At 42.5% G+C, this 25482-nt stretch overlaps 1 protein-coding gene and 1 long non-coding RNA gene across 5 annotated transcripts in view; one reads left to right on the top strand and one right to left on the bottom strand.

Moving 5' to 3' along the window:
• Positions 1–218: 218 nt before the first annotated feature.
• Positions 219–25482, top strand: part of LOC306641285 (LIM zinc-binding domain-containing Nebulette-like) — a 241115-nt gene continuing 215851 nt past the window's right edge. For all 4 annotated transcript variants that reach the window (XR_013758104.1, XR_013758105.1, XM_079106347.1 and 1 more), the window contains exons 1-2: positions 219–640; positions 1879–1973. Coding sequence is in view for 2 of the 4 variants with exons in the window: in XM_079106347.1 (XP_078962473.1) it covers positions 572–640; positions 1879–1973 (164 nt within the window). In the remaining 2 variants the exon portion in view is untranslated. The remainder of the gene's footprint in view (positions 641–1878; positions 1974–25482) is intronic.
• The window catches only part of LOC306641289, a 263290-nt gene continuing 258238 nt past the window's right edge, over positions 20431–25482 (bottom strand). The window contains exon 2 of the long non-coding RNA XR_013758109.1: positions 20431–24407. This is a non-coding gene — a long non-coding RNA (uncharacterized lncRNA). The remainder of the gene's footprint in view (positions 24408–25482) is intronic.

The raw sequence follows: 25482 nt of genomic DNA on the forward strand, positions 1-25482 counted from the left end.
CCGTCCCTCGCCTCCCTCGCCGCCCCCCTGGGCGCCGGGGCTGTGGCGGCTGCGGCGCGAGGCTTGCTCCCAGGCCACACTGTCGCCGCGCGCGGCTGTCTGCGAGCTCCAGGTCCCTGCCCTCCCCTCCCCCGCCGCGCCCTCCCTCCCGGTGCCCGACGTGCTCGTTCACTGCCACTTCGGTCGGGGCGCGCCGGTGGGTTTGGCCTGCGCGGCGGCGGCGGCGGGGAGCGAGTGAGCGCGAGGGGCGGGCGCGAGTGTCTGTGAGTCACTGGTACCTGGACTGCGAACGACGCAGAGCCAGCGGCGCGGAACCCCAGCGGGAGCCGAGCTCAAGCACCCGAGCACCGGAAAGCGCGGCCGGTCCCAGCGCCAGGCCCCGCCGCGCACGCACCCTAGCCCCTGCCGCCGCCGGCTCGCCTCCTGGCCCGCGCCCGCCCCCGATCCCGGCGCTCGGCGCCCTACCGCCTGCCCGGAGGCGGCGTAGGGCTTGCTGGGGGATGTCACAGCGGCTCCTCGGAGCCCCCAGCCACAGCCGCCGCAGCAGCCGCCGCCCGCGGGAACCGCGACAATGAACCCCCAGTGTGCCCGCTGCGGAAAAGTGGTGTATCCCACAGAGAAAGTCAACTGCCTGGATAAGGTGAGCGAGGGGGCGCCGGGCCCGCCCGGACCTGCCGGGCGCCGGGCTGCACCTGCTGGGAGAAGTTTTGGCACCTGGGATGGAAAGAGATGAGTGGGTCGGCGTGTTTGTGTGTCTTGGCACCGAGGGAGGGAGCGCGAGGCAAGACGCCTGCAGGAGTGTCAGAGACCATTCTTGACGTTTGTCATGTTGGAACTGGGAAATGCTTTTGCAGGGGTGCAGGGCTGCGCGGCATCCGCGCAGCTGCCGCGGAGGGCGCGCGGCGCCCCGGGCACCCAGGGACCAGGCTGGGCACCCGGGGTGAGGGCAGTTCTGCACGCCGTTGTCCTCCCTCCATCCTGTCCCTCACTCCCCTCCCTAGAGATCCCCCGCCCCGCACCCTCACTGCACCCCAGCTCCAGCGCCTCCGGTGACCGCACGAGGGGGAAAGGCAAATAGTAATTAATATGTCACCGGGTGACCGTTGCCGCATTGCTAAGAATAATCCCCACTAGAGACGCGGCTCCGCGGAGAGTGGAACCCACGGGTCTCTAATCCACCCGGGTGGGGAATTCCAGAGGAAGCGGCTTTAACCGGGTTTCTACAGCTCTGCCCTCTGCCCTTCTTGGGTATGGATGGAGTTGAACAGCCTGGGAGACAGACCCCGGGTGCGATCGCGAGTGACTGACAATTGAAACCAGCCAAGGCGTTCCCAGTGAAATTTGTGTTAGATGCTACAAACGTCTTATTGGAGCAAGTCGTTATCCCAACTGTCAACCATCAGACAGTTTGTGCATTTTAGTGAAAGCTGGACAGGGATGGGGCGGGGGAAGGAGGCAAGGCCACTTTACATAGTCTGTCTCCTGCCACCGGGGGTTGTCAGACTAGCCTGTAGAGATCTACAAACACTACCTTTAGGCACTTTCACCTGGAATCCTTTTTGTTTTGAAGTCACTCCATGCGCCCCATTTCTCCACTGATAGAGCTCAGAGTGCCTTTCTGGTTGCTCACAGAAGTGCAATAAGGATAGAGACCTGGCAGTTCTTCCATCGTGGGTCTGGTTGCGGTGGGATTAATTTAAAACTACTAGCTGCCTGCTTTATTGACTGAACTGAAGGCAAACACATTGCTACTTACATTTATTTCATAACAGTAATTTCAAGTATGAGGACTGTGGTGCACTTAAAAGCCTGCCTTCTGTACTCATCCTGGCCAGAATTGGCATTGTACTACAATTTTAAATATTTATTTTTTTTCAGTATTGGCATAAAGGATGCTTCCATTGCGAGGTCTGCAAGATGGCTCTCAACATGAACAACTACAAAGGCTATGAAAAGAAGCCCTATTGTAATGCGTAAGTATCATCAGTGTGGCATGCCAGGTGTGGCACAGCATGAGAACATAAAAGTCAGTGGACCTGCCTGTTCTGAAAAATTGACTCACTGGTGTCACCCAGGTGTGCTCATGGCCAATTACTTGTTTATGCCACAGACTCTGGGGCCATGTACTTTGTTGAAGGTCACTGCATTTATGTCTTGCTAATGTGTAGGATAATTTGCCTCCATCTTGTACCTGGTTAGTTTTTGAGGTTCACAGCATTGTGGAGTTAGAGACATGGATTAGAAGCTGCAGAACTTACCTGCTGAGAATGTGTGGGCTCTGACATGCATGTCAGGTAGGTTTCCATTTTAATCATATGTCAATTTCCATTTTAATCATAGGATGTTGCCATCTTGCAATTTTACACCTGAACCTATTGCTAGGGAGAGTCCCATTTGTTTGGCCTTAGCTGAGACCACTTCAGGCTTTGGGGGGCTTAAACAGGGAACGGAAGATTTGAGACATGGGTATTTCTGACTGGTTAGTAGTAGGTCTGCTCTAGTTGATTGGGTATTTCTGGCTGCCTGGTAGTAGGTGGGGATTAAAGAAGTTAAGCTTTCTTTAGCAAGCTTTTCTGTAGGCATGCTTCTGCCTTATAATAGCAAGTACTTAGCATTAATGTAGTGCTCATCATGTGTTAGGCCCTCCCTGTTCTGAGCAGTTTATGCATACCAGTTCAATCTTTACAATAACCCTGCAAGTTAGGGGGCACCATTATGACCCCTATTTGATAGATAAAGAAAGTGAGGCTTTAGAGGATGGACCTCAGGAAGGGCCCAGATTACCATGTTGGCCAGAACTTCCAGATGGCTATTTTGTGCTTTGGAACACTTGTTTCCACTGCTGTGAGCAACCCCACCAGAGACTGTTTTCAGCTGTGGGCTCTTGGCCCTGATTCTAGAGCCTTCCTCGGTGAGCCTTCTTCCCAGTTCCCCTATGGGGCTGGCCTGCCCTGGCCTAGAGGTGGCAGAGGGACCTCTGGATTGCTGGCCTTTAGGCTGGAAAGTTGCCAGAGCTTCATACTCCCCAGGGTCTTAGCAGCAGCTTCACTCAGGTCTCCTGGAGATGGAGGGTCTGGTTCCATGCTTCACCCCACACTGGGAGTCTGTCATCATAGACAGCAAATTTTTGATAAAACAGATGTAACGTGCTCTTACCTTTCTGGTGAAGAGTTTTTTTTTTTTTTTTTAAGATTTTATTCTCCTTGCTTTTCCTTCAATTTAGTTAGTGCTGAAAGGTAGACCAGAAACTTTTTAAGAAATCAGAAAATAGGAACTTGTATGGAGTTCAGGACATCCTTAGATAAGCAAAATCCACAAATTTCCCCCAAAGTTCTTGTTATCTTCAATCGGCCTAGATCATGCCTCTTATTGGGGAAACATGAAACAAAAATGGGATTTCCGTGTCAAGGTCTCCTGCTTCCCTTAAGGAGAGGTATAAATGCCTGGTTAGAGATCAAAGGCAGGCGGCAGTGAGGAGAAGGGAAAGGGCCCGACAACCCATAAACAGGGTAATTGTTCTTTGATTAAAGGAGAGTGAACTGTTCTTCTTGTGACTGCTTCAGCCCACAGCAGACTCCATCAGGCTTTATGGGCCACATCAGGATTCTTTACTCACTGCCTGAAGTTTAACCCAAGTGATAACAATGCCTTTGGGTGCTGCTGGTAGGCCTGTAGGGTTTGGGAGGGAGCGGGGAGGAGGAAGAGGAAGTAACAGTTGCAATGAAGATGACTAGATGGTGAATTGAATTTATGAGAGAAAAAGAATTGGCAAAATAAAAAGTACATAAGAAGATGCAGCTGAAGTGGGGTTATTGATTGTTTTGGTTCACTTGAAAGTCCACTGCTTTCTGCTTAGTGTCAGTTCAGTGTGAGTCGTGGATGAGTCAGGAGGATTGGTTTCACTCTGACTCAACGGTGAAGTGAAGTAGTGCCCAGAAGTGTTGAGATGTGGACGCCCCTCCAAAAAAAAAAAAAAAAAAAAAAAAAAAAAAGACTCAATTTTAAATAGGAAACATCCTACTGTGTAGCTTCATAGGTCTGCGTTTTATTTTCAATACTTTACCCCTAAATCAAATGTTCAACTGTTCTAACATTTCTCATGATTCCAGAACTTTACGATCAGTTTTAAGTCAATTTTTTAGGGTGACTTCCCAGGATTTTTTGCTTGATATTGAACCTGATTGTCCACTTTATTGAGCAGATTACAAAAGGAAGAGAGGAACTCACTTTTAATGGGCGAATGAGCAGGGAGGGTTGATGTTTTCATTTGTTTGTTTTAGCTTTAAGTTTAAGCCATAGCTTGATACGCTGTCTCCAGATAATGAGCCCTGTGAGTTGCAGGTTCTTCTGCCATGAGGGTTCCAGGCTTAAAGGCATCTATAATTCCTAACCCATATTTTTCTAAGAGTGCGTGTTGTCATGTAATCTGGTCCGCATGGATTACCCTCTGGGGAGCACAATGCATCTGCTCTAATTCAGGTGGTGTATGTCAATCAGCTGTTCCCTGTGGTCCCAGCCAGAAGGGCAGCCATAATTTCTCTGGGTCAATGGTGGAAAATTGATTCTCTAATGTATACTGCTCCCAGAAAATGAAACATTTGCTGCCCATGTAAAGCAATATTTTATCTTTACCTAGTTTGGTTCTGTAGTCAATCCACATTTATGCTTAAATGAAAGTGCTATTCTTTTTCACTCTGTCACTTTTTATTATGAATATTTTTGTACATACCAAATGGTTCAAAGAATAATATAGTCATCCCTTAATATCTGAGGTGAATTGGTTCCAGGACCTGCCATATCAAAATCAGTGGATGCTGAAGTCCCTTAGAGAAGATGGTGAAGTACGTTCATATAACGTTACACACATTCTCCTGTATATAGCAAAGCATGTCTAGAGTACATGTTTATACTTAATGCTAGGTAAATACTATGTAAATAGTTGTGTTGTTTAGGGGATAACAGCAAGAGAAGTGTATACATCTTTACAACTGATGGAGTTTTTCAAAGAATATTTTTGATATTAGTTAAATCTGTGAATGTGGAACCTACAGAGGAGGAGGGCCTTTACATCTGATATGCTTCCACTGAGAGTCATCTCTAGACATTTTGCCATATTTGCTTCATATTTTAAATCTAACTGTGTAGAATTTCTAAAAATGGTTGGGCCATTTCAGTTTCATATCATGACATTTTACCCCTAAAAACAATAACACTAAATACAAGGACATTTTCTTAAAGAATCACAGACCTGTTATCACACCCAGGAAAATTAATAAAGATTCGATAACCTCTGGATCCTGTTCATGTCTACATTGTCAGCATTGTCCTAAGAATGTCTTTTATAGCTCTTCTTTTTTTTTTTTTTAACCCAGGATCCAATCAAGGTACATACTTGTCATTTTATAACAACAAAATGTAAACTTTTCATGTTCATTGGAGATTCAGTATCAGTTATTAAAATGCTGGCATTTCCCTTGGCTTATATAATCTTTGAGATTTTAGGAAAAAGGACTTTAGTAGCGTGTGTGTGTGTGTGTGTGTGTGTGTGTGTGTGTGTGTATGTGTGTGTGTATGAGAGAGAGAGAGAGAGAGAGACAGAGAGAGAGAGCACGCACGAGCATAATTAACCTTTAGAAGAAGTATTAAGGATATGTTTAAAAATTGGAAAGCATGAATGTAGACATTTAGAATTCGAAGAAAACATAAAGATTTCTTATTTTAATCCACACCTGAGGGCATTTTTTAATGGAATGCAATAGTGAGTACTTCTTCAGTTTAGATATGTTGCTTGTTTATATTCTCATGTGTTTGGAGAAGAAACAAGTATTCTGTTTGATTTCATGTAAAGGAGAACATGTATAAAATATAATTTATGATATTTAAATTTTGATCTTTTGATAGAATGATCAAAGTAGAGTACACACTAGATGTAAGATCGGGCATAAATACACGTTTAGTTCCTAACACAGCAGTGCACACTATTAAAATATTTAAAAACAAACTGGTCTATTTGAGTACGTGCCATGTTTTCACAAGCCTTTATGTTTCATAAGCAGGCAATGGATTCTTTAGCACATTGGAGATTTTTTAAAATCTTAGAACTTGCAAAGCAAAGAGTACTAAACAGAATTATTGCTGAGAGGTGCTGAGAAAATAACATGAGATGATTAGACAAAAAACATAGCTTGTATTTATATGTGAATTGATATGCCAAGTTAAACTATAAACATTTTCCTATCCAACATGCCACACAAAAAATATAAACCCCAAGGCCATTTGTCAAATTATTTATTGTTTGCAAAAACTTAATTGCATTTGCAAAACATACACTTGTTCTTCAAATTTCTGAGAGAGATTACCAGTTAGAAGTGGCTATTGCCAATGACTGGCCAGTGAACTTGACATTTGGTGATGGCACATTATCTTAGCTCTGGGGAGAGACCTAGGTAATGAGCAATGGTTTAATATGACCTCACCAATCCCCCCACAAATCATTCCTTCTGCGGAAAATGTTTTGGGCTGAACATTGGTCCTGACCTGTTCACGTTTAATGTGTCTTAAATTTTGGGGCTAGAAGAACACACACCTGGGTTAAGTACGTTTGGCTATCCTTCCAAATAAGATTCCCTGTCACCAAAGAGTCTCAGATAACATGATTTTGGAAGACTTTTAAAAATGAAGCAGCAGGAGCTGTGTGCTGCATCTCCCTTTTCTCTGGCTGTGCTAGCAGTCCTTCATGTGAATATTCATCAACTGTCCCCAGCCTTGGAAGATGCTGAGCCTGAGCCAGCTGCCGCTCATTATGAGCCACCCAGAATGGTCAGTGCGCTTCCACCAACCTGTCTTGTGGGTGGTTATCTAGGCCAACATTCTGCTGGCTTTCATTTACCTTTTCTCTGTTGGTCACTCCTTGTTAGTTCCTTTGCTGAGGTTATCAGAGAGCAGAGAAGAAAATGGAATAAACATAAACCAGAGAGTTTCCCCACCATCTATTTCTCTTATCTCTGTTTGGGCCTCCCAAATTAGGTTCTGTAACACTCCAAGGACTTGAGTATCTCAAGGAGATTTATAAAATTCCTTTTATTAGGTGAGCTGTGATTGCTTCAGAACCTTTTGTGAAGTGCGGTATGTTGTAATCGGAGCTTTAGAGCATGACGGAGCAGGATTTGAATCTTGACTTCATCCTGTCCTACTGAGCAAGAATCTGGATCCCTAAGCTTCAGTTTCTTCGTTTATATGGATCTGGATCCCTATGCTTCAGTTTCTTTATTTATAAAATGGGAATGGTACATCCAGACTCACACAGCTGGGTGAGGATTAATGAGACAGCACATGGAAAGGGTCCAGCCCAGTCCCTGGCACATAGCAGACAGTCAGTAGACAATAGTGCTCTAGTTTCCATGGTGGTACTTTTAGGAAGAGTGTAAAAAGAAGTATATCAAATAATAGGCCATCACACCTAGTGCCATTTATACCAGTCTTCACACTGTGGATTGCCACCTATTAGAGGGCTGTAACCAGAATTGAAAGAAAGAGGGGGGGTGGGGAAAGCATGAGAAGAAAATATCAGAGTGCATTTGAGAAGGAAAAACAATAAAATGATAGAGGTACATCATAGGATTAGGATGTAGAAAATATATTTATTGGAAGTAGTAGCTGAAAACACTAATTCTGTTCCATATTGTTGATACTCCCATATATCAGAAAGTGTTGAAAGCTGTCTAAGTATAATGCTGTAGGATATACTCATGGATTCGAGCTGCCATTGCTTTCACATGCTTCTGTCTAGGCCAGCCACACCCAGTGGAGGCCAACATAGCCTTCCCTCAGGTCTCAGCCTGGCAGAGTCTATCCTGCACTGTGTGGGAACCATATGCTTCCTAGCCGTATCCCCTTCTGAGGGGCCTGTCTCGTTCATCCGCATGTCCCTAGAGCCTGGCTCTTAGGAGATGTTCAATTCTTATTAGCCATGATTGTGCAGATTAAGTTAGCATTGTAGAGTGTAGTCTCTGTTCTGAACCCCAGTTCAGGATGAGGCCCCGGCAGATTTCTTCTGGGAAAGCAGACAGAAGTTGAGCAAGCTACAGGAACTCACCTGGGGTTAGGCTTTGAGGAGCCTGCATGGCAGTTAACAGTTTCCACTAAGTCCAAACACCAGTGGATAAAATATCTCTATTGATGGGTTAGGCTCACAAATTCCAATCCATATTGAACATGATAGAATTTATTTTCATTGCTTAGAGGCTCAGTTTCAAAATATGACATTTAAAGTGTTCCTTATTGATACTTGTTTATTTTCTTCTGAGTTTAATTATATTCTGTAAAATGGGAAAATAAATTTCTTCCTAACAGGAACTTTACACAGATTAAGGGGGAAATGTTTGTAAGACTTAGTGTATCAAATGATGCCTGTTAGGTACCTAAGTGTTCACTACCTTGCTTATTATAAATTGAAAGTTGTCTCTTTTTTCCCCCGCCCCCTTAAAAATAGGAGAAAATGTTACATTGTTAAAAGTGACAGTTTCTAGGGAATGTTATTGGGGCATATCAGAGTCCTAGTTATTATTCATTAGAATGTACTTTACCTGACTAGCTAAGTTTGCCAAGCTGGGCCTTGAACTTGCAATCCTCCTGCCTCAGCCTCCTGAGTAGCTGGCACTGAAACTTTATCTGACTTTTAAGTTTTCTATCTCCCAGAAAGAAAGAGATCTTTGCTTCCTTCATGAAAGGATGACAGATTTCCTTTTTCTTTTCATTATAACTGGTTGGTTGAAAAGGAGAGGACATATTTGGAACCACATGAAAAGGTTCTAGTATATATGAAAAATGCTGATTTTTCAGTTACCCTATTGAAACATTGACAATATCTAATGCATTTTAGTATTTTTGAAAATCATGCTAGAGAACCATGTTGACAAATCTTGCACTGAGCTCTGTCCCATTTGAGAATGTTTCCAAAGCTTCCCGGGATGTGTAGCTTCTGACTTTTTATAATGATGTATTAATTATGGAGTGATGTCAGATTAGAAAAAGGTTCAAGATGAAGCACAGCAAATATCTCCTGAATCATCGTGAAATGCAAGGTTAATGCAAGATATAGATGTGTGTGCTTAAAGGTGTATTGATTATGTGTCAAGGGGTGGTGTAAGAGCACATTTCAGTAGGTCTTCTTTAAACGTTTTCAGATGAGTGCTTTACAAAGTGGTTCCCGGGAATGTCAGGGAGTAAGAGAGATACAAACATAGCCATGTGTGGCACCCTGTCTTCCAGATCATCAAGCCCCATTCAGAGTCTCTAGAGGAAGAGGAAGTTGAATTATTTTTTCCTGTTTCTTCTCTATAGTTAGCATTACAGGGCAGACCTAGGCTTTTAACAGTAGAAGGAGAATCTAGAGTAATTTTTATGAACTAGTATCCAGCACATTTTAGAGACTGAGTAAACAGATTATTCTTGTTTCTTCTGTGTTCAGGTTTGCTGCTGGAATTCAGCAAAGTCCTGCTAATGAATCAAATGGTTCTGCAGGTCTCTCTACTTAAACTTACGGGCACAGGCATAACCATGAAAGCAGGACCAGATTTGAATGGCTGTGATTGTTTATTGCAGCTCTAGAAACTCAGTATTAACTTTATAATTAGCTTTGCATTTTCTTGGTGGAGTCTTGGAGGAAGTGGCTTTGCATTTAGCTGTGTTTATCTTTCTACACTTTCTTTTGATTCATTCCCTTAGAATTTTAGAAGGAACTAGAAGACAACTAGTGCTAAGTGTGCATCCCTGAATTTCACCAATGATTAGACCGGTGGTCTGTTATACCTCTGCTTCAGCTCAGCAGTCTAAAAAGCCATTTAGACAAAAATCCTTGATTAGCTCCCCTGGTGCTCATTATCCATCAAAGACAGGTGCAAACCCAACACAGGGAGTCTGGAGGAATAGAACGGCTGTGCTCAGCCCCAGGTCTTTAGATCTGGAATGTAGAAGGGAGTTAAATGGTTGCCTGCCAGTGTTGAACAAGGTCTTTAAACATGACTTCATTATCTATTAATTGATCAAGATTATGAATTCCACCAAATTCAGGCTGTGCACAAGAGCAATAACACTGAATAAATGTACACATTGGCTGGAAGGGTATGCCCTATACACAGATTTTTCTTTTTTTCGGGTACCAGGGATTGAACTCAGGGGCCCTCAACCACTGAGCCACACCCCCAGCCCTATTTTGTATTTTATTTAGAGACAGGGTCTCACTGAGTTGCTTAGCACCTTGCCATTGCTGAAGCTGGCTTTGAACTTGCGACCTTCCTGTCTCAGCCTCCCAAGCTACTGGAATTATAGGTGTGTGCCACTGCACTCAGCCACAGATGTGTTTTTGATGGTCTCTTCATTTGGATAACCTGTATTGATCTCTCATGGCAACTCTCCCCACAGTGTCCCCAGGCTCCTGAGCCTCGTGCCTGTCATCTTCTATGCTTTCCTCTTCCTTGTCCCTGTCCCTTCATCTGAATTCCTCTGCTCTGCCCCTGGTTCAGACTCTTACCATGTTTGGCCAATAACCTCATTGACCCCCTAACTGGTCTCTCTGTTCTAGTCTTTCTCCTTTTGTGTTTTTTCTGACCTCCACAGTTATCTTTCAAAACATGAGGTCACATTACTCAGTGTCCAAACTCATTTGATGACTCCTCAGTGCTGACAGAAAAAAGCAGAACCAAAACAAATTGGGTTTTGACATGCAGGGGCTTTCAGAACCTGCCTTCTGCTACCACTTCATTTACCACCCTTCTCTCAGCCACCTTGTTCTACAGCCCTGACATCTTCATCAAGTTTAGCTGAAGTCTCAGTCTCCTAACCTACAAAAAGGGAATTATAAAAAACTTGATTTCATGGGCTTAAGGATTCATCGGAATACTCAAATTGAGTTTCAGGCACATGCTAAGGAGTTAATAAAAGACTTAATTTGCATCATGGTAACAGCACAGTGATTTGACCTTTTATTCCTGCTGATCTGGTGCCTCCATGTGTAAGAGTTTCCTTGGCCTTTAAGACTTACTGCCTTTGTGAGGTGTTCTGAATCTTTCAGGCAACTGCTGAGCTCTTTCTTTATGCATTCATTATAGTTTTGTAATTGAGTATCCTTCAATTACATCACTTATCAAAAAAGCCTGTCTTATGCTGTAGTTCTGTTTGGCTACCCATTCGAGGTGCTTACCTGCTGAGGTGGGGCCACCTAGGTTCTCAGCCTGAGGTGGGAGGTGAGTTGGGGGTGAAGAAAGCTGTAAGGGATTGTCTTCTTAAAGGGATCATTTCTGGCAAGTGTTTCAGGTTCTGAGAGTGCATGTTGCAATACTCTAATGCGCTGCTGATGCTAACCACCTGGAGTTAGTATGAGCTCCACAGGTTATGGGTGTAGTCCCCAAGGAGACTGCCCTCACTTCACATGCCAGCCACAAGTTCAAGAGTTCTCAAGTTGCCTGCATTTCTGTCCAACTGGCTACCATTTTAAGAGTTCATACAACCATCTCTGATGTGATAATTAGCTTGGATGATTCACAGAGCCCAGGAAACTGCTGTACTTAAGATTTTTATCTTTAATTATAAAAGATATTAATCAAATGAAGAGACACACAGGGCAAAGTATGAGAAATTCCTGGGCATGGAGCTTCCCTCTTTGCTGCGTGGGATCAAGATTTGTTACCTGCCCAGTACATTGATGTAGTCATCCTCCAGAAATCTCTGTCAAGCTTTGGTGTCCAGAGTGGTTATTGGGGGTTCATTACCTAAGCATGATTGACTGCTTCATTGACCATGTGATTGTTCTATCCTCCCTCCCTCCCATCCCCTCCCTGGAAGGTATCAGCTGAATCGCCTTATCCTAAGTCCCAACTTCATCACATGGTTGGTCCTTTTGGAAACAACTGCCCTCACTCAGACTTCTTGAAGACACAAGTGTGGTCCAAGGGACTCATGAATAATAGGGAAACACCAATTACTTGGAAAATTACAAGTATTTAGAGTATCCCTCCCAGGAACTAGGGACCAAGGCCAACTTCTTCATTACACAACAGTTGTGCTCCACCCTGCCTCCTTAAATGTACTGTTTGTTCATATTATGAACCTTCCTATTCCATTACAAGGATGATGATGTGAAGGCCACCATCTTTATTTAGTCAGCCAGTAGATGTTGGGTAAGATAAATGAACAGTTTGGTGCCTGCAAACAGGAGGTGGGTGGGAGGACCTAGCCTTGGAAAGAACCTCAGAATAACTCTCTAGATTTGGTTTTTATAAATAAGCAAGTCTTTCATACAAAGCAAATTATATTCTCCAGGGCAGGAATGGTCCTCATTGCCTTCCTATATTCCAATACTTAGTGTTGGAATATAGGAAGTTTCCCCTAGAGAGGGCAGTGCCTAACTGGCTTTGTCAGGGGCATGGTGAACCCTGTTGGTTATCTGAATAATACAACTCAGCCTTATTCCAGGCATCCCTGACCAATGAGAAGTTCCTTTCTTTCCATAAGGAACTGTGTGATGGTCTCTGATGGAGCTGGCCATGTTTGGACAAATAATGCGCGTGACCAGTAGCAAGCACTTCTGCTTAAGTGAAATACTGAAACTTGCATCTAGATTACAGGTCATTGACATGCACCTGTAAAAAGGACGATAAGGGTAATGTCTACAAAGGTCGTTCATAGAAATTGCTTTGTTACACTATGTTTTCCAGTCTTGGGAGCAAATCCCATATTTTAAGCAAAGGGTCATAAACACATTCACTTGCATATCACATATGTATTTTCCCCAGAAAATAGACTTACTTTATTTCTTGAAACTTAATTTCCTCAGGTATTAATGGATTGATCCCTGATGAATGAAAGGTCTTTACAGTCTTTTTGTAGAATTTAATTTTCTTCAATGTTCTGTCTTTCCATTTCCATTTCCGGCCCTTCATAAACAACTTAGCGGGATCAGTGCTTCTCCCCTGACCTCTCTATACTCTGTTTTTCTCTCCCTCTCTCTGTTTAAAATATTTTCTGTTGCCAGTGACGTAGTTCTCCAATTTTCTTAACATTACGTGAAATTTCTATTTAAAAATTTCTAAATGCTTCAGGAACATAATAATTAAGGGTTATTCCTGTCAGGAATAGAAACACCATATTAGCACAGTTCTTCCTCCGAGACTGCTAAAGAAGGAAAATCCTGTTTAGAGGGTTTGCCTCTGTGGTCTTTTTTTAAAATAGTAGTTATGTAATGTGAGGTTTAATTGGCCAGGAGTCGGGAAGCTGGTTTATTTGTGTGTCTCTTGTAAACTATGCTCCGGAAGTCTCAGTGGCCAGTATATGTACCCATAATTTGTTCATGGCCGTCACCTTGCAGGAAGCATCCTGCATGATGGCTGTTGGGCAGATGTTGAAAGAAGAGCATATTGTCATTTCTTTTCTACAGTGATAGGTATATGAGAGATGCTGAATAAACAGGTGTTGATTGACTTTAAAAAATATATTGATTTCAAATGGGATGCAGCAGGCCTCAGAAGCCTGGTTTCTTTCTCTGGCATATCCTGATGAACCAGGAGAGCTGGCCACCCAGGATTTAAAAATTAATTCCATAGCAGGAGAAAACAGGTGGTAACATAAAAAGGTGCCTGAATAGCGGAGGGATCAAGTAATTCTCAGAAGGGACCAACAGGGGGATATTTGTGAACTCCCATCTGTACCAACACATAGACACTGAAGAAAGCACATTAAATCCAGAAGTGTCACCAGCGTGGGATGGGGGTGGGCCAGTATTAAATTGAGACCACAGAGAGGTTTGCTGTGCAAAAGGAACATGTCTAGTAGGTAAGTTCATGTATGGGAAGAAACAAACTTGAAGGTAAAAAAATGTCAGGGAGCATTTGAATGAGAATGGAATGAAATGAAGGAAAACAGAAGCGACCTCATCGCAAAGTGGCTGTACTGTTTTAAAACTGGACACGTAATGGAGGCTCTTCAACCTCCTGACACTTTGGCACGATGAGGTATCTGCTGAAAGTGCAAGAGAGAATATTAGTTGATTTCTTGGTTTGCTTGTGTTTGTAGTTCTCTCCTTTCAAGCTTCTTTGGTCTTAAATTTGGAAAACAAGTCAGAATTGGGTAGTGGGGTTGAAGTTGTGAGACCTTTGGGACAATCGGACTCTGTTATGTTGATGTTTGTGTGCGTGAAAGGAGGAATTGTTGGTCACACCACACCCAGACTTTATGAAAAATTAGCCACAGTGTAGGAGAGGAGGGAAAGGCCATGTTTGTTCAAGAAGCCCTAAATTCTGAGAACTCTGCAGATAGGAGCCACATACTTTTGCTCCTACCAATATATTTCTAAGCTGAACATTAGCCTTTAATAAAGATTTCCTGAGAAAACAAAAGGAACTGTGTTAGCTTTTCATTATTATAACAAAATGCCTTCAGTAAGTTAGCTTATATAGAGAAAAGGTTTATTTTGGATCACAGTTTTAGAGGTTTCAGTCCATGCTTGGGTGAACCTGTCAATCAGGTCTATGGTGAAGCAGCAGGGAGTATCTAGAGTAGTGAAAACATTCAAATCATGGTCAAGACAAAAGACAAAAGGAGGAAAAAGACAAAAAGCCTATGGTTCCACAGTCTCTTTCTAGGGTCATGCCCCCAACGATCCAAGACCTCCTGCTAAACCCCACCTCTCAGTGCCAACCTGGAGATCAAGTCTTTAACCTAAAGACCATTGGGGGACATTTTATCCAAATTATAGCAGAAGGAATAAAAAGAAAGCTACCTCCTGAGAGATAGAAAACTTTGAAAAATAAATTTCTGATAGAAAAAGTGGCAATTACTTCAGAGAAAGAAAAGGGAAGACTACACTTAAAAAAAAAGAAAAAAGAAAAAAAGCAACATTATGGTATCCCTGGAGCTCTCTGAGCTCAGATTAGTACAACACACAGTTTAAAAGATGGATGGTAGAATTCAGGAAAGGGCACAAACAGTCAAAAGAGGATCAGGGAAGTTCAAAGCCAAGGTGAGCAATGGCTTGTGGAGAAGTCGAAAGACAAAGGAGCTTTCAAAGCACTTGTTCTGAGAAAGACAGACAAACCATGACATGGGTAAGAGATTGTGATAATAAACTATGGCAAAGAAAAAGAGTTATCTGAACTCTATTTAACCTTCATTCTTTCAACAAAAATAATAGAATTATAACTAGAATTGACCCACAAATATCATTAAGAGAACAGGGATGGGGTGTGCTTAGTGGTAGAGCGCTTGTCTGGTCTGTGAGTCTTTGGGTTGGTTTGTTGTCATCATTGTTGTTTTTGGGGTGTACCTGGGATTGAACCCAGGTGTGCTTAACCACTGAGCCACATCCCCAGCCCTTTTTATTTATTTATTTAAAATATTTTTTAATTTGTTCTTTTTAGTTACACATGACAGTAGAATGTATTTTGACATATTATACATACAGGGAGTACAACTTCCTGTTCTGGTTGTACATGATGTAGGATTACATTGGTTGTGTTGTGTATTCATATATGAACATAGAAAGTTAAGTCTGATTCATTCTATATCTTTCCTGTTCTCATTTCCCCTCCCTTTCTCTTCATTCCCCTTTGTCTAATCCAAAGTACTTCTATTCTTCCCTACCTCCTTTCTTATTGTGCTTTAGTATCTGCGTATCAGAGAGAATGGCCTTTGGTTTTTGGGGATTGGCTTATTTCACTTAGCATAATATTCTCCAGTTTCATCCATTTACTGGCAAATTCCATAATTTAATTTCTCTTTAAGACTGAGTAATATTCCATTGTGTATATAAACCACATTTTCTTTATCCGTTCATCTGTTGAAGGACACCTAGGTTAGTTCCATAGCTTAGCTATTGTGAGTTGGGCTGTATCACTGTAGTATGCTGATTTGAAGTCCTTTGGGTATATGCTGAGAAGTGGGATAACTGAGTGAAATGGTGGTTCCATTTCAAGTTTTCTGAGGAACCTCCATGTTGCTTTCCAAAGTGGTTGCACCAATTTGCAGTCCCACCAGCAGCGTATGAGGGTACCTTTTTCCCACATTCTCACCGACATTTATTGTTACTTGTATTCTTGATAATTGCTTTCCTGACTTCCCTAGCCCTTGTAGATATTTTATTCAGAGACAGTGTCTCTCTGAGTTGCTTAGGGCCTTACTAGGTTGCTGAGGCTGGCTTTGAACTTGAGATCCTCCTGGCTTAGCCTCCTGAGCAGCTGGGATTACAGGTGTAATTACAGGTACATCCAGGAAGGCCCTGGGTTTGATCCCCAGCACTGGAGAAAAAAAAAAAAAAGTACAACCTAGGATAATAGGATAGTCAATAGAAAGAAATCATCAAGCCATTCTTCATTTGGGATAAAAGAAGGTTGAATCTCTAGATCCAGATGAGAGCATCTTGGGGACCTGAGAGCATTGGGCAGATGTGTTCCTGGGACTAAAACCATGGTACCATGGCCCTTAATAGCAAGAGATGGTGTGTTGGAATGAAGGCAAGGGCTTCTGGGCTCAGTGGGTTTAGTTTCTTCACCTTGCTGTTCCTTAGTCTCCTGTCTGTAAGATGGTGGTGCATGTCTGCAAAATGAAGATGCCGAGTTTCATAGGAGGGTAAAAATAGCACCGACTGCCTCTTCTGGTGCCCGTAAGAAATACATAAGATAATCTGTGTGAATAGTTGGCACGGAGTAGACACCATGGAAGTGTTAGCTCTAATTATTACTGCTTATTCTTTTTGAGAAATTGTCTGTAAAAGAGCTTTGGGGATGGGAAAAATTTCCATTTAACTTTTTAGAAAGGGGATGAGACAGATTGTAGAAATTATAGCCTAATAAATGTGACATTAATTCCTGGCAACATTTGTCATATGGGTGAGTGCAGAGATGGTTTGGAAAGACTTCAAAACAGAGTCCTGATGGGCTGTGGCATAGTTTGCTAGGCTTGCCATAATGAAGCACCATGAACAGTGTGGCTTAGATGGCAGTAGTTCGTGCCTCCCAATTCTGGGGGCTGGACATCAGTCAAGGTGTTTGAAGGGTCAGTTTCTTTGAAGGACTGTGAGGACAGCTGTCCAGGCCTCTCTCCTCACATCCTCTTGTTTGTCCTAATCACCTTCTTTTATAAGAACACCAGTTCTTGAACTGGGAGTATAGCTCAGTTGGTAGAGAGCTTGCCTCACACGCACAAGGCCCTGAGTTCAATCCCCAGCACCACAAAAAATAAATACATAAACGAGGACCAGCCCTGTTGACGTAAGGGCAAACCTAAGGGCCTCATTTTAACCCGATCACCTCTGTGAAGACCCTGTCTCCACAGAAGGTCACTTTAAGGTTACATGAGTTAGAACTCCAACACTTTCTTTTTGAGGGGACGTATTCAATTCAACCCCTTATAAGTTCACTACAAAAAAGCCCAGCGGAGCAAAAACTAGCCTTATTTTTCAAAGTACAGAATAAAGGAAATATATATGCACTGAACTTGGAATTTTGAAAAGCATAGTCAATGATGTCAATTTTTGTATATCTGTTATACCTTGATAGAGCTTAAAAAAAGGTTAGAGTTTAAAAAAGTGAAGAAATAGAGACTGAACGACAAGTGGGTCAGAGTATCTTTCTTCCTTTGACATGTGTTCTCAAGACTCTATTATTTTCCAGGTGTTATGAACTCCTTTTCTGTCTAGGATGTTTGCTTTGTGACAATACTACTACTACTACTACTAAAAGATTTTTGTGATATTATGATTATTTTTGCTTTGTGGTATTATATGCAAAAGCTTGTGAAACAATTAGGAGACTGTTCTCTGATGGATTGTTCCTTGCTCATCGGAGAATGGTCTTCAAATATTTATAGGGAAATGAATTTCAGTTTCAAATGGAAAAGACAAGAAGAAATATGGTTTAAATTTTCATGGAAAGTGACACAGTTCTCATCACTCTACTCAAAAAGGGGGAAAAATATTCTGACAGTGACCTTGGCCGTAGTTCAATGTAAATATCCTAGTGTGGAGATTTATAATGTTCACATGCCTGGAATTTAGGATTTATATTTCAGTTTCAAAATTTTTATTCATTTTACCATGAAACTTTCTCCGCCAACTTCACTTTCTTAAAACTTATTGTTTTATTGAGTAACAGCATTTTATCTGTGTTTCAAGAGTTAGTTGGATAGACTCTGGTAGCTGGCGCTTTTGACCTAGCATCAGTAGCGGGCTCCCAAAGGTAGCGCATTGGGGAGGCTGCCTGGGTGCACCCTGTGGTAAGCACTGGGCAGCCCCCATTTGTTTGCAGTGGACGTGGCCCCTATCAGCCTGTTCTCCCAGGTGAGCTTTGTGAGATAGAAATCTTATCCACCCATGGAGTTAGTGTGCTTTGAAAAGTGGCAGCCCCCCTCCACACTTGTCCCTGTCCCATGTGGGACTTTTCCCCACCCATGTGGGAAACAAATCCCAAACTCACTCCTGTTCCCTGGTCATGGTCAGATCCTAGCTTTCAGTGCCTCCCCCACCCCCCAGTGTTTCTGTCTTGAATTAATCATTTTTGGTAACTCATTGTACATCTGCACAAAAGTAGACTTGTACTTTTTTTTGCATTGTACTTACAACCATGTGGGAAAGAGGCCCGATGAAAAAGCTCTCCACATCTTTAAAGAAAGGACAGAGCTTCTTTGCCAAATGACCTGAGTGTAATTCCTCCTCTCCTAGAATAAATGAATGCCTCTAAGAGCTTTCCTTCCTTATAGTTTCTACTGTTTTTTTCTATTTTTTACCACTGGAGTGTCCAGAAATCCAGCGCATGTGGGAAGATGGATATTTTATTTTTAACTTTTCTAAAAACCTTTGTTCTAAACTATGGGGTCTGGGCCTCGCCTGAGACTAGAGGGTGGTTACCCACATGGCAGTTATAGACACAGCAAAGGCAGGTGGGCTGGGGCCAAGCTCACCTCTGGGACCTCTGTCCCAATCATGTGGTGGGGCTGGTCCCGGAGAGGCAGTGATTATAAGGAGGAAAAGGTAAAATGGATGTTTATAGAGAACTGGCCCAGCCCTGCCTCAGTGACCAGCTGGCACTCCTTGTCCAAGGCATCCCCTCCCCGGCTGGTTTTCTTTCTAGAACTGGGCAGTGCTCTACCTATTCCAGTGTTCTAATCTTTGCAAATGTCACAGTTGGCACAGTTTTTGGAGTCTTAGCTATAAAGTGATTATCTGAGATATGAGTGTGAATTTTGAAGTTGAAGTGTTAAATTTTTATAGGCACAGTACTCAACATTTCAAAAGTACTTATGTGTATTTTCCAAATGGGAATGTGTTTCCAAATTATTTTAGATTTTTGTATAAGATTTAGATTCTGAATAAGAGTTTTGAGAAGAAAAAAAATTTTTTTCCCTGCCTGTTAGGTTTAAATGTCAGCTCTAAAAAAAAAAAAAAAAAATTTACTCATGAAGAAGATATCAAAGCGACTCTTGGCTGTGAAGATTTGTTTTATGATGTTGTTACTTAAGGCAAATGCGTGTACGTCGTCTCCCTAACATTTTGAATAACGCAGAGAGTTTGGGCTGCTGTTTTTGAGAGTTGTGCTTTTCTCCTACCCTGTTTCACATCGTGGGCTTCTAAACATACAGGTGTTGCTGGAGCCCGCCAGTGTGGAAGACAAGATTAATGGTACAGCTTGTTATGTTGCCGCTGACTTTCTAAATTGGACTTTAATGTTTGCTTTAAAGAATAACTATTCCCTCTGTGGTATGAACAATATAATAAGTTCTCTGCTGAACTGGAGAATTGTTCTCTTCATGATTAAGTTGACTTTTAAATAAACAGAAACACTGAAGAAGGTGAAGCATATTTCTGGAAAATGTACATCCTATCTATATTCATTCTGGACATTTTTGTTTTTGATTACATGACTTTAGGTTTTGTACCATTTAACAAATAAATATAACACAGTCCTGTATTTTACTACTAAGGTGTAAAGACTTTTATTTCTTGTGCTTTTGTTTCAAGAAGTTAATTTAGAATACAATAGCCTTTGCAAACTTGCTGTATAATATAGTTGTTATAAACCCACGATTTGAAGCCAGACTTATTTACATTTGAGATTTGGACTCACATAGTGTTATAGTGTGGCTCTTAAATGTCCCTGCAAAGGGTCTGTAGGTTAAAGGTTTGGTCCTCAGCTTGGTTCTCCTGGGAGGCTATAGAACCTTTAAGAGGTGGGCCCTGTTTGGGAGATCTTTAAGCTAAAGGGGGGCTGCCGGACTCTGATCCCTTCTTCTTTTTCCCTTTTGTTTCCTGGGCATGAGGTAAGGGGTTTAACTCTGCCACATGCTCCCACTGTGATGTGTGCACTTACCATAGACTCAAAGCAATGAGATCAACTGACCATGGACTGAACCCTCCAAACGCCTGAGCCAAAAGCAGCCTTTATACAAATAAGTTGATTTAGCTCAAGTATTTGTGGCAGTGATGGAAAGCTAACACAGAATCATGTCCTCTCCAACCTCAGTTTCCTGATCTGTGAAAGAGGATAATAACAACTACCAACTAGAGTTGCTGAGAGGTTTGCTTGAGACATACATATAAAGTGACTGACTCGTAAATATTAACCATTTCCATTATCATTTCTCAGTGATGACCTGTTTGACCCGTGGGGTGAGGTAGACAATTCGATCCAAGAAGATTGGAGTTCAGAGACTCTAGGTCAGAGGAAATCCACCAGAGCTGGAAAGGGATGTTTCGACTAAGGAAACCAAGACTGGTTCTAAGTACATAAAGTGGTGGTGTTTTTCTGCAGGTTATTCTCTTGTCCATGGTGCTACAGAGAAGTTGATAGTTATTTTTTCCCAAGGTCCCTTTTCATTTCAGAAGAATAAATAGGAAAAAAAATTATGGGCACTGGACTCTTGGACCAGCTCTTGATGCATCGATTTCTTCTTTATCTGAACAGGAAGTTAAGTTACTGTTCTGAGATTCTTGAGTTAAGAGTGAAGTTTGTGCCCTGAATCAAGTTCCGTATACTGTTAGCTAATGTACGTTTAGGCCAGTTAAAATTTGGAATGAAATTATACCTTCTTGCTTCTTTTTGGTTTTTGTTGCTCTGGATTTATGTTGGATGCCTGTCAGTGGTGGTATCTTTGTCCTTGTGGCCTGTGATGTGAAGAATGCCCAGGGACATTGTATGACATTTGGAAATGGAGGTGTGTAGATGCTCATTGGGTGCCAGTGGAATTTTGGGACTAATGCATTTTAAATATTATTCTGGAGCCACTGTCCTTGAAGTCCAAACTGTACAATTAGTTCATCACCTTGGGGCTAGAGGAGAGCCAGACAGATGGCCCTGAAAGAAAATCCATTGTGGATTGTGCTGTGTTGAAATCCCAAATTCTTTGGAACTGACTGGGGTGGAAATAAAATCAGGCTTGACCCTGCCTACCTGCCTATCAAGCCCAGGAAGCCTTGTTTCCTCTGTCCTACTTTTTTATGGTGCGAATTCAGTTACTCCTACTTTTATTCAGCCAGTGGCAGAATTCATTTATTCATTTACTTAATATTGATCCAGCATCTAGTATGAAGCAGGTGCTATCCTGAGCACTGGGAATACAGCAGTGAACAAAGCAAATGGAATTCTCTGCTGTTATGGAGCTTCTATTTTAGTGGGAAAAAGTGGGCAACAACAACAACAATAAAACCCAAACAACAACAACAACAACAAAACCCAAACAGCAACAACAATAAAACAAGTAATATATTAGAAAGTACTAAGTCCTAGAGAGAAAAATCAAGCTGGAAATGGAAATAGTGGATTGGACAGGTGGCTTACAATTTAGAATGAGTTGGTCAGAAACACCTAATCCTTCTATTGGAGCAAATCTTGGTAGATGTGTTAGTCAGTTTTATGTCACTGTGACCTAAATACTTGACCAGAACAACTCAGAGGAGAAAAAGCTTATTTTGGTTCATGGTTTCAGAGGTTCAGTTGCTGGTAGGCCAACTCCATTGCTGTATGCCAGAGGTGAGGCAGAACATCATGGTGGAAGGGTGTGGTGGAGGAAAGTGCCTCACCTCATGGTAGCTAGAAACCAGAGAGCAGGACGGAAGGAAGGAAGAGTAAGCCAAGGGGGTAAGATATAACCCCCAAGGGCCTGCCCCCATTGACTGCCTCCTCCAACCATGCCCCACCTGCCAAAGTTACCACCCAATAATCCATTCACAATATTAATCCATCAAATGGACGGATCCACTTCTTAGGTTATAACTCTCATAATCCAATCCTTTCACCTGTTGTTACATTGACATAGGAGCTTGGGGCGGGGGGATACCTCATCCACACTGAAAGAGTGGAGCTGAAGGAACTGGAAGAGCAGGAGTGTGTCCGGAGTTTGTAGGAAAGACCAGGCAGTGGCAAGCCTGTGTGGAATGCGGGAGGAGGAGGGTGGAAGAGGAGATGTGGGTGCACCTTGCTAATGGAGAGGCAGGCAGAAGGGAGCACGGATGGTGGGGTCTGCGGAAAGCCTGCAAAGCACCATAGGGCCTGGAGTTGGAGTAGTTCTCAGTGAGGGGGAAGCTGCTGGGGGGTTACGCAGAGGAACGACCAGGTGTGTGACTTAGGTTTTTAACAGGATCACTCTGGCTGTTGTGAAAAGAAGAGAGACTCCTTGGGAAGAGGGCGTTTTGTGTGTGTATGCTAAAGGGATAGTCATGCTTAGTGTCACAACATTACCTTGGTATAAGCAAAAGTGTGTTTTGCCATAAAAATGAACCCAGAGTTATCCTGAGGTCATGTACTTTGAGGGACTTTTGTCCCCTGGAAGTTGCTAGGACATGAGGGTTTGAGGAAAAGGACCACACAGGTGGTTTTCATCATTGTTAGTGACGGAGTTGGTACTGTTGATGGCTGCAGGGTGGTTACATGATGTATGTTGCTTTATGTGCAAAGATACATATTTTATTTCATGCATGTTGGCCTAGATTGCTTTAGAGGGAACTCGAGAAGTCTTGCGGGATGACTGGGTCTTGTTTATTTTGCTTCTTTCTCCTCCCTTGTTCCTTCGTCCATTTCCCTGCCCTTCAGTGATGACCAGGGCTGGGGGTTGCCCTAACAGACCATATATTTCTGAGTGGTGATCATTAATTTTCCTTGGGATGACTGAGGAAATGTTCCTGTCACTTCTTTTGAATGTAGATCCCCACCTTAGTGGGAATGAATTCTGACAACGAAACCTTGTTCTGTCGCCAGCATGGAGAGAGGTTGGCACAGTTCCACTTCCTATTAATTTTTTTTTTTTTTTGTACAAGTTGGGCACCTAGGAAAACATTTGAAGAAAGTTTCTACTTTGTGAGCTAATAATAAATGCTGTGAGCTAGTTTGCCAATTTGCTGGCTTTGGGTATAACTTTTCTACCTAAGATGTACAAAGAATGGGTCCTGCAAAGGTTAATTAGGAGCACATAATGACTCTGTCTTTTAAACTCTTGAAACCTGAAAATTGATTCACAAGGATAATTGTTCTGAAGTTTTCACATCTCGTTTTTACATTTGTCAAACATCCCTGCCATTTTCTTGGCAGTGCAAACGTTTGGAGCTGTGTGGTGCGTTTTCTAGCATGTGTGACTTTGCTTCTTCCCTATGTCCCGGAGTCGGGCAGGCCCAGGGATACAGCCTCACTGGGGAGTCCATTTCAGTTTTAATTGGTTGTAAAATATTAGCAGGAAGGCAGAGTTATTTCACATTGAAGTGACTTTTTTGGGAAGTGGCAAATTAAATTTTATGGGAGCAGCTGTTCTGAGCAGAATTTGTCGGAAAGTTGATGAGAAGTGAAAGCTTGCAATACTTGGGTCTAAATCCTTAGTTTAAAAAAGATTCAAGCTGCAAATAAACTAGGGTATTAAAATATGGAAAAATATTTTTGTAAATATGTGTTCGAAAACCCTAGGCTCCATCATTTTGCCTTTCAGCTGAAGTCTCTCCAAAACAATCTTTGCTCTGATTTGGCAATGGGAGCTGTTATTTACTTCAGAAGTCATAAAAAAGGAACATAACTTAGTAGAGAGACTCCCCAAGGGTGGGTATGCTGGGTAAAAAATGTAAGAAAGAGCAGGACCTTTGCACAAGTTCCTCATCCTGGGACACCCGCTCCATGTAACATTGTCTAGTTGGTGCCTTTTCATTCTTTGACACTTAACTCTCAACAGGATTCCTTCCCTGTCCTGTTTTTCTCTATTTATTTGCAGTGATCAAACCCAGGGTCTTGTGCATGCTAGACAAGTGCTCTGCCATTTAGCTATGCCCGCAGCCCTCTCTGTGTTTTAAACTCTTATAGTATCATGTGGTTCTTTATGTTAGCATTTGGAGAGAGATAGAGAGCGAGAGAGAGAGAGAGAGAGAGAGAGAGAGACAGAGAGAGAGAAAACTTCTTTATCCTATAAACTGCCTGAGATAAGGGATACTTTATTGTTATCTTTTATTATCATATTGTCATTGCATAAAAACAGTACCTGGCATGTTGATGAGTCTTTGTTTCATGAAGGAATCCATGAATGGATTGACATTGTGTAGTAATAGCATGGCCAGTTTGAAGATTGACTCATTGCAACCTCAAGTTCAAGTGCAGGACCAGGCAACCAGGGTATATGAAGGAAGAAGACTATGAACAACCTGAGTTGTTCTGGGCAACTAGATAGAATGTGCTGGACAGGTGACCGCTGAGTGGCTGTTCTCTCGCCTCTCCCTGTGGGGGCTGATTCTTACCATAGGGGAGCAGGCTTGGATCATGGTAGACTTGAAGTACTGCTTGGGAAGACGGGACTTGAGTGGAGGACACAAGGGAGGGAGTTTGCTGCAGAACATGGGGCACTGTAGATGCCCTTTGAACAGAGGAGAGAGAGGGTCAGATTAGGAAGTGTTTCAGAACAAAAATTAGGCAGCTGTGAGTTAAAATATGAAGCTAATGCACTGTCTACATCTGCTACATGAAGCAGGGTGCTGGGACCTGTTTCCTACCTGTTATGGTTTGGATGTGAGTTGTCCCAAAAGCCCACGTGTGAGACAATGCAAAAAGGTTCAGAGGAGAAATGATAGGGCAGTAAGAGTCTTAACCCAATCAGTGAATTAATCTCTGATGGGATTAATCGAAGTGGTAGGGTGTGACTGGAGGAGGGGAATTGGGGTGTGGCTATGGGGTATATATTTTTATCTGGCAAGCGGAGTCTCTCTCTGCTTCCTGATCACCATGATGTGAGCTGCTTCCCTCTACCACCCGCTCCTGCCATGATGTTCAGCCTCAGCTGGAGCCCGGAGGAATGGAGCCAGCCTTCTATGGACTAAGACCTCTGAAATGGTGGGCCCTCAAATAAACCTTTCCGCCTTTAAAATTGTTCTGGTCAGATCTTTTAGTCACAGCAGTGAAATAGCTGACTAAAACACTAAAAGTAGTTTTGCAAATACAAAGACAAAAATACCTGAAAAATAGATTTCTGGAATTTATA

The sequence above is a fragment of the Sciurus vulgaris genome (assembly GCF_902686455.1).
Source record: "Sciurus vulgaris genome assembly, chromosome: 12".
Classification (NCBI taxonomy): domain Eukaryota; kingdom Metazoa; phylum Chordata; class Mammalia; order Rodentia; family Sciuridae; genus Sciurus; species Sciurus vulgaris.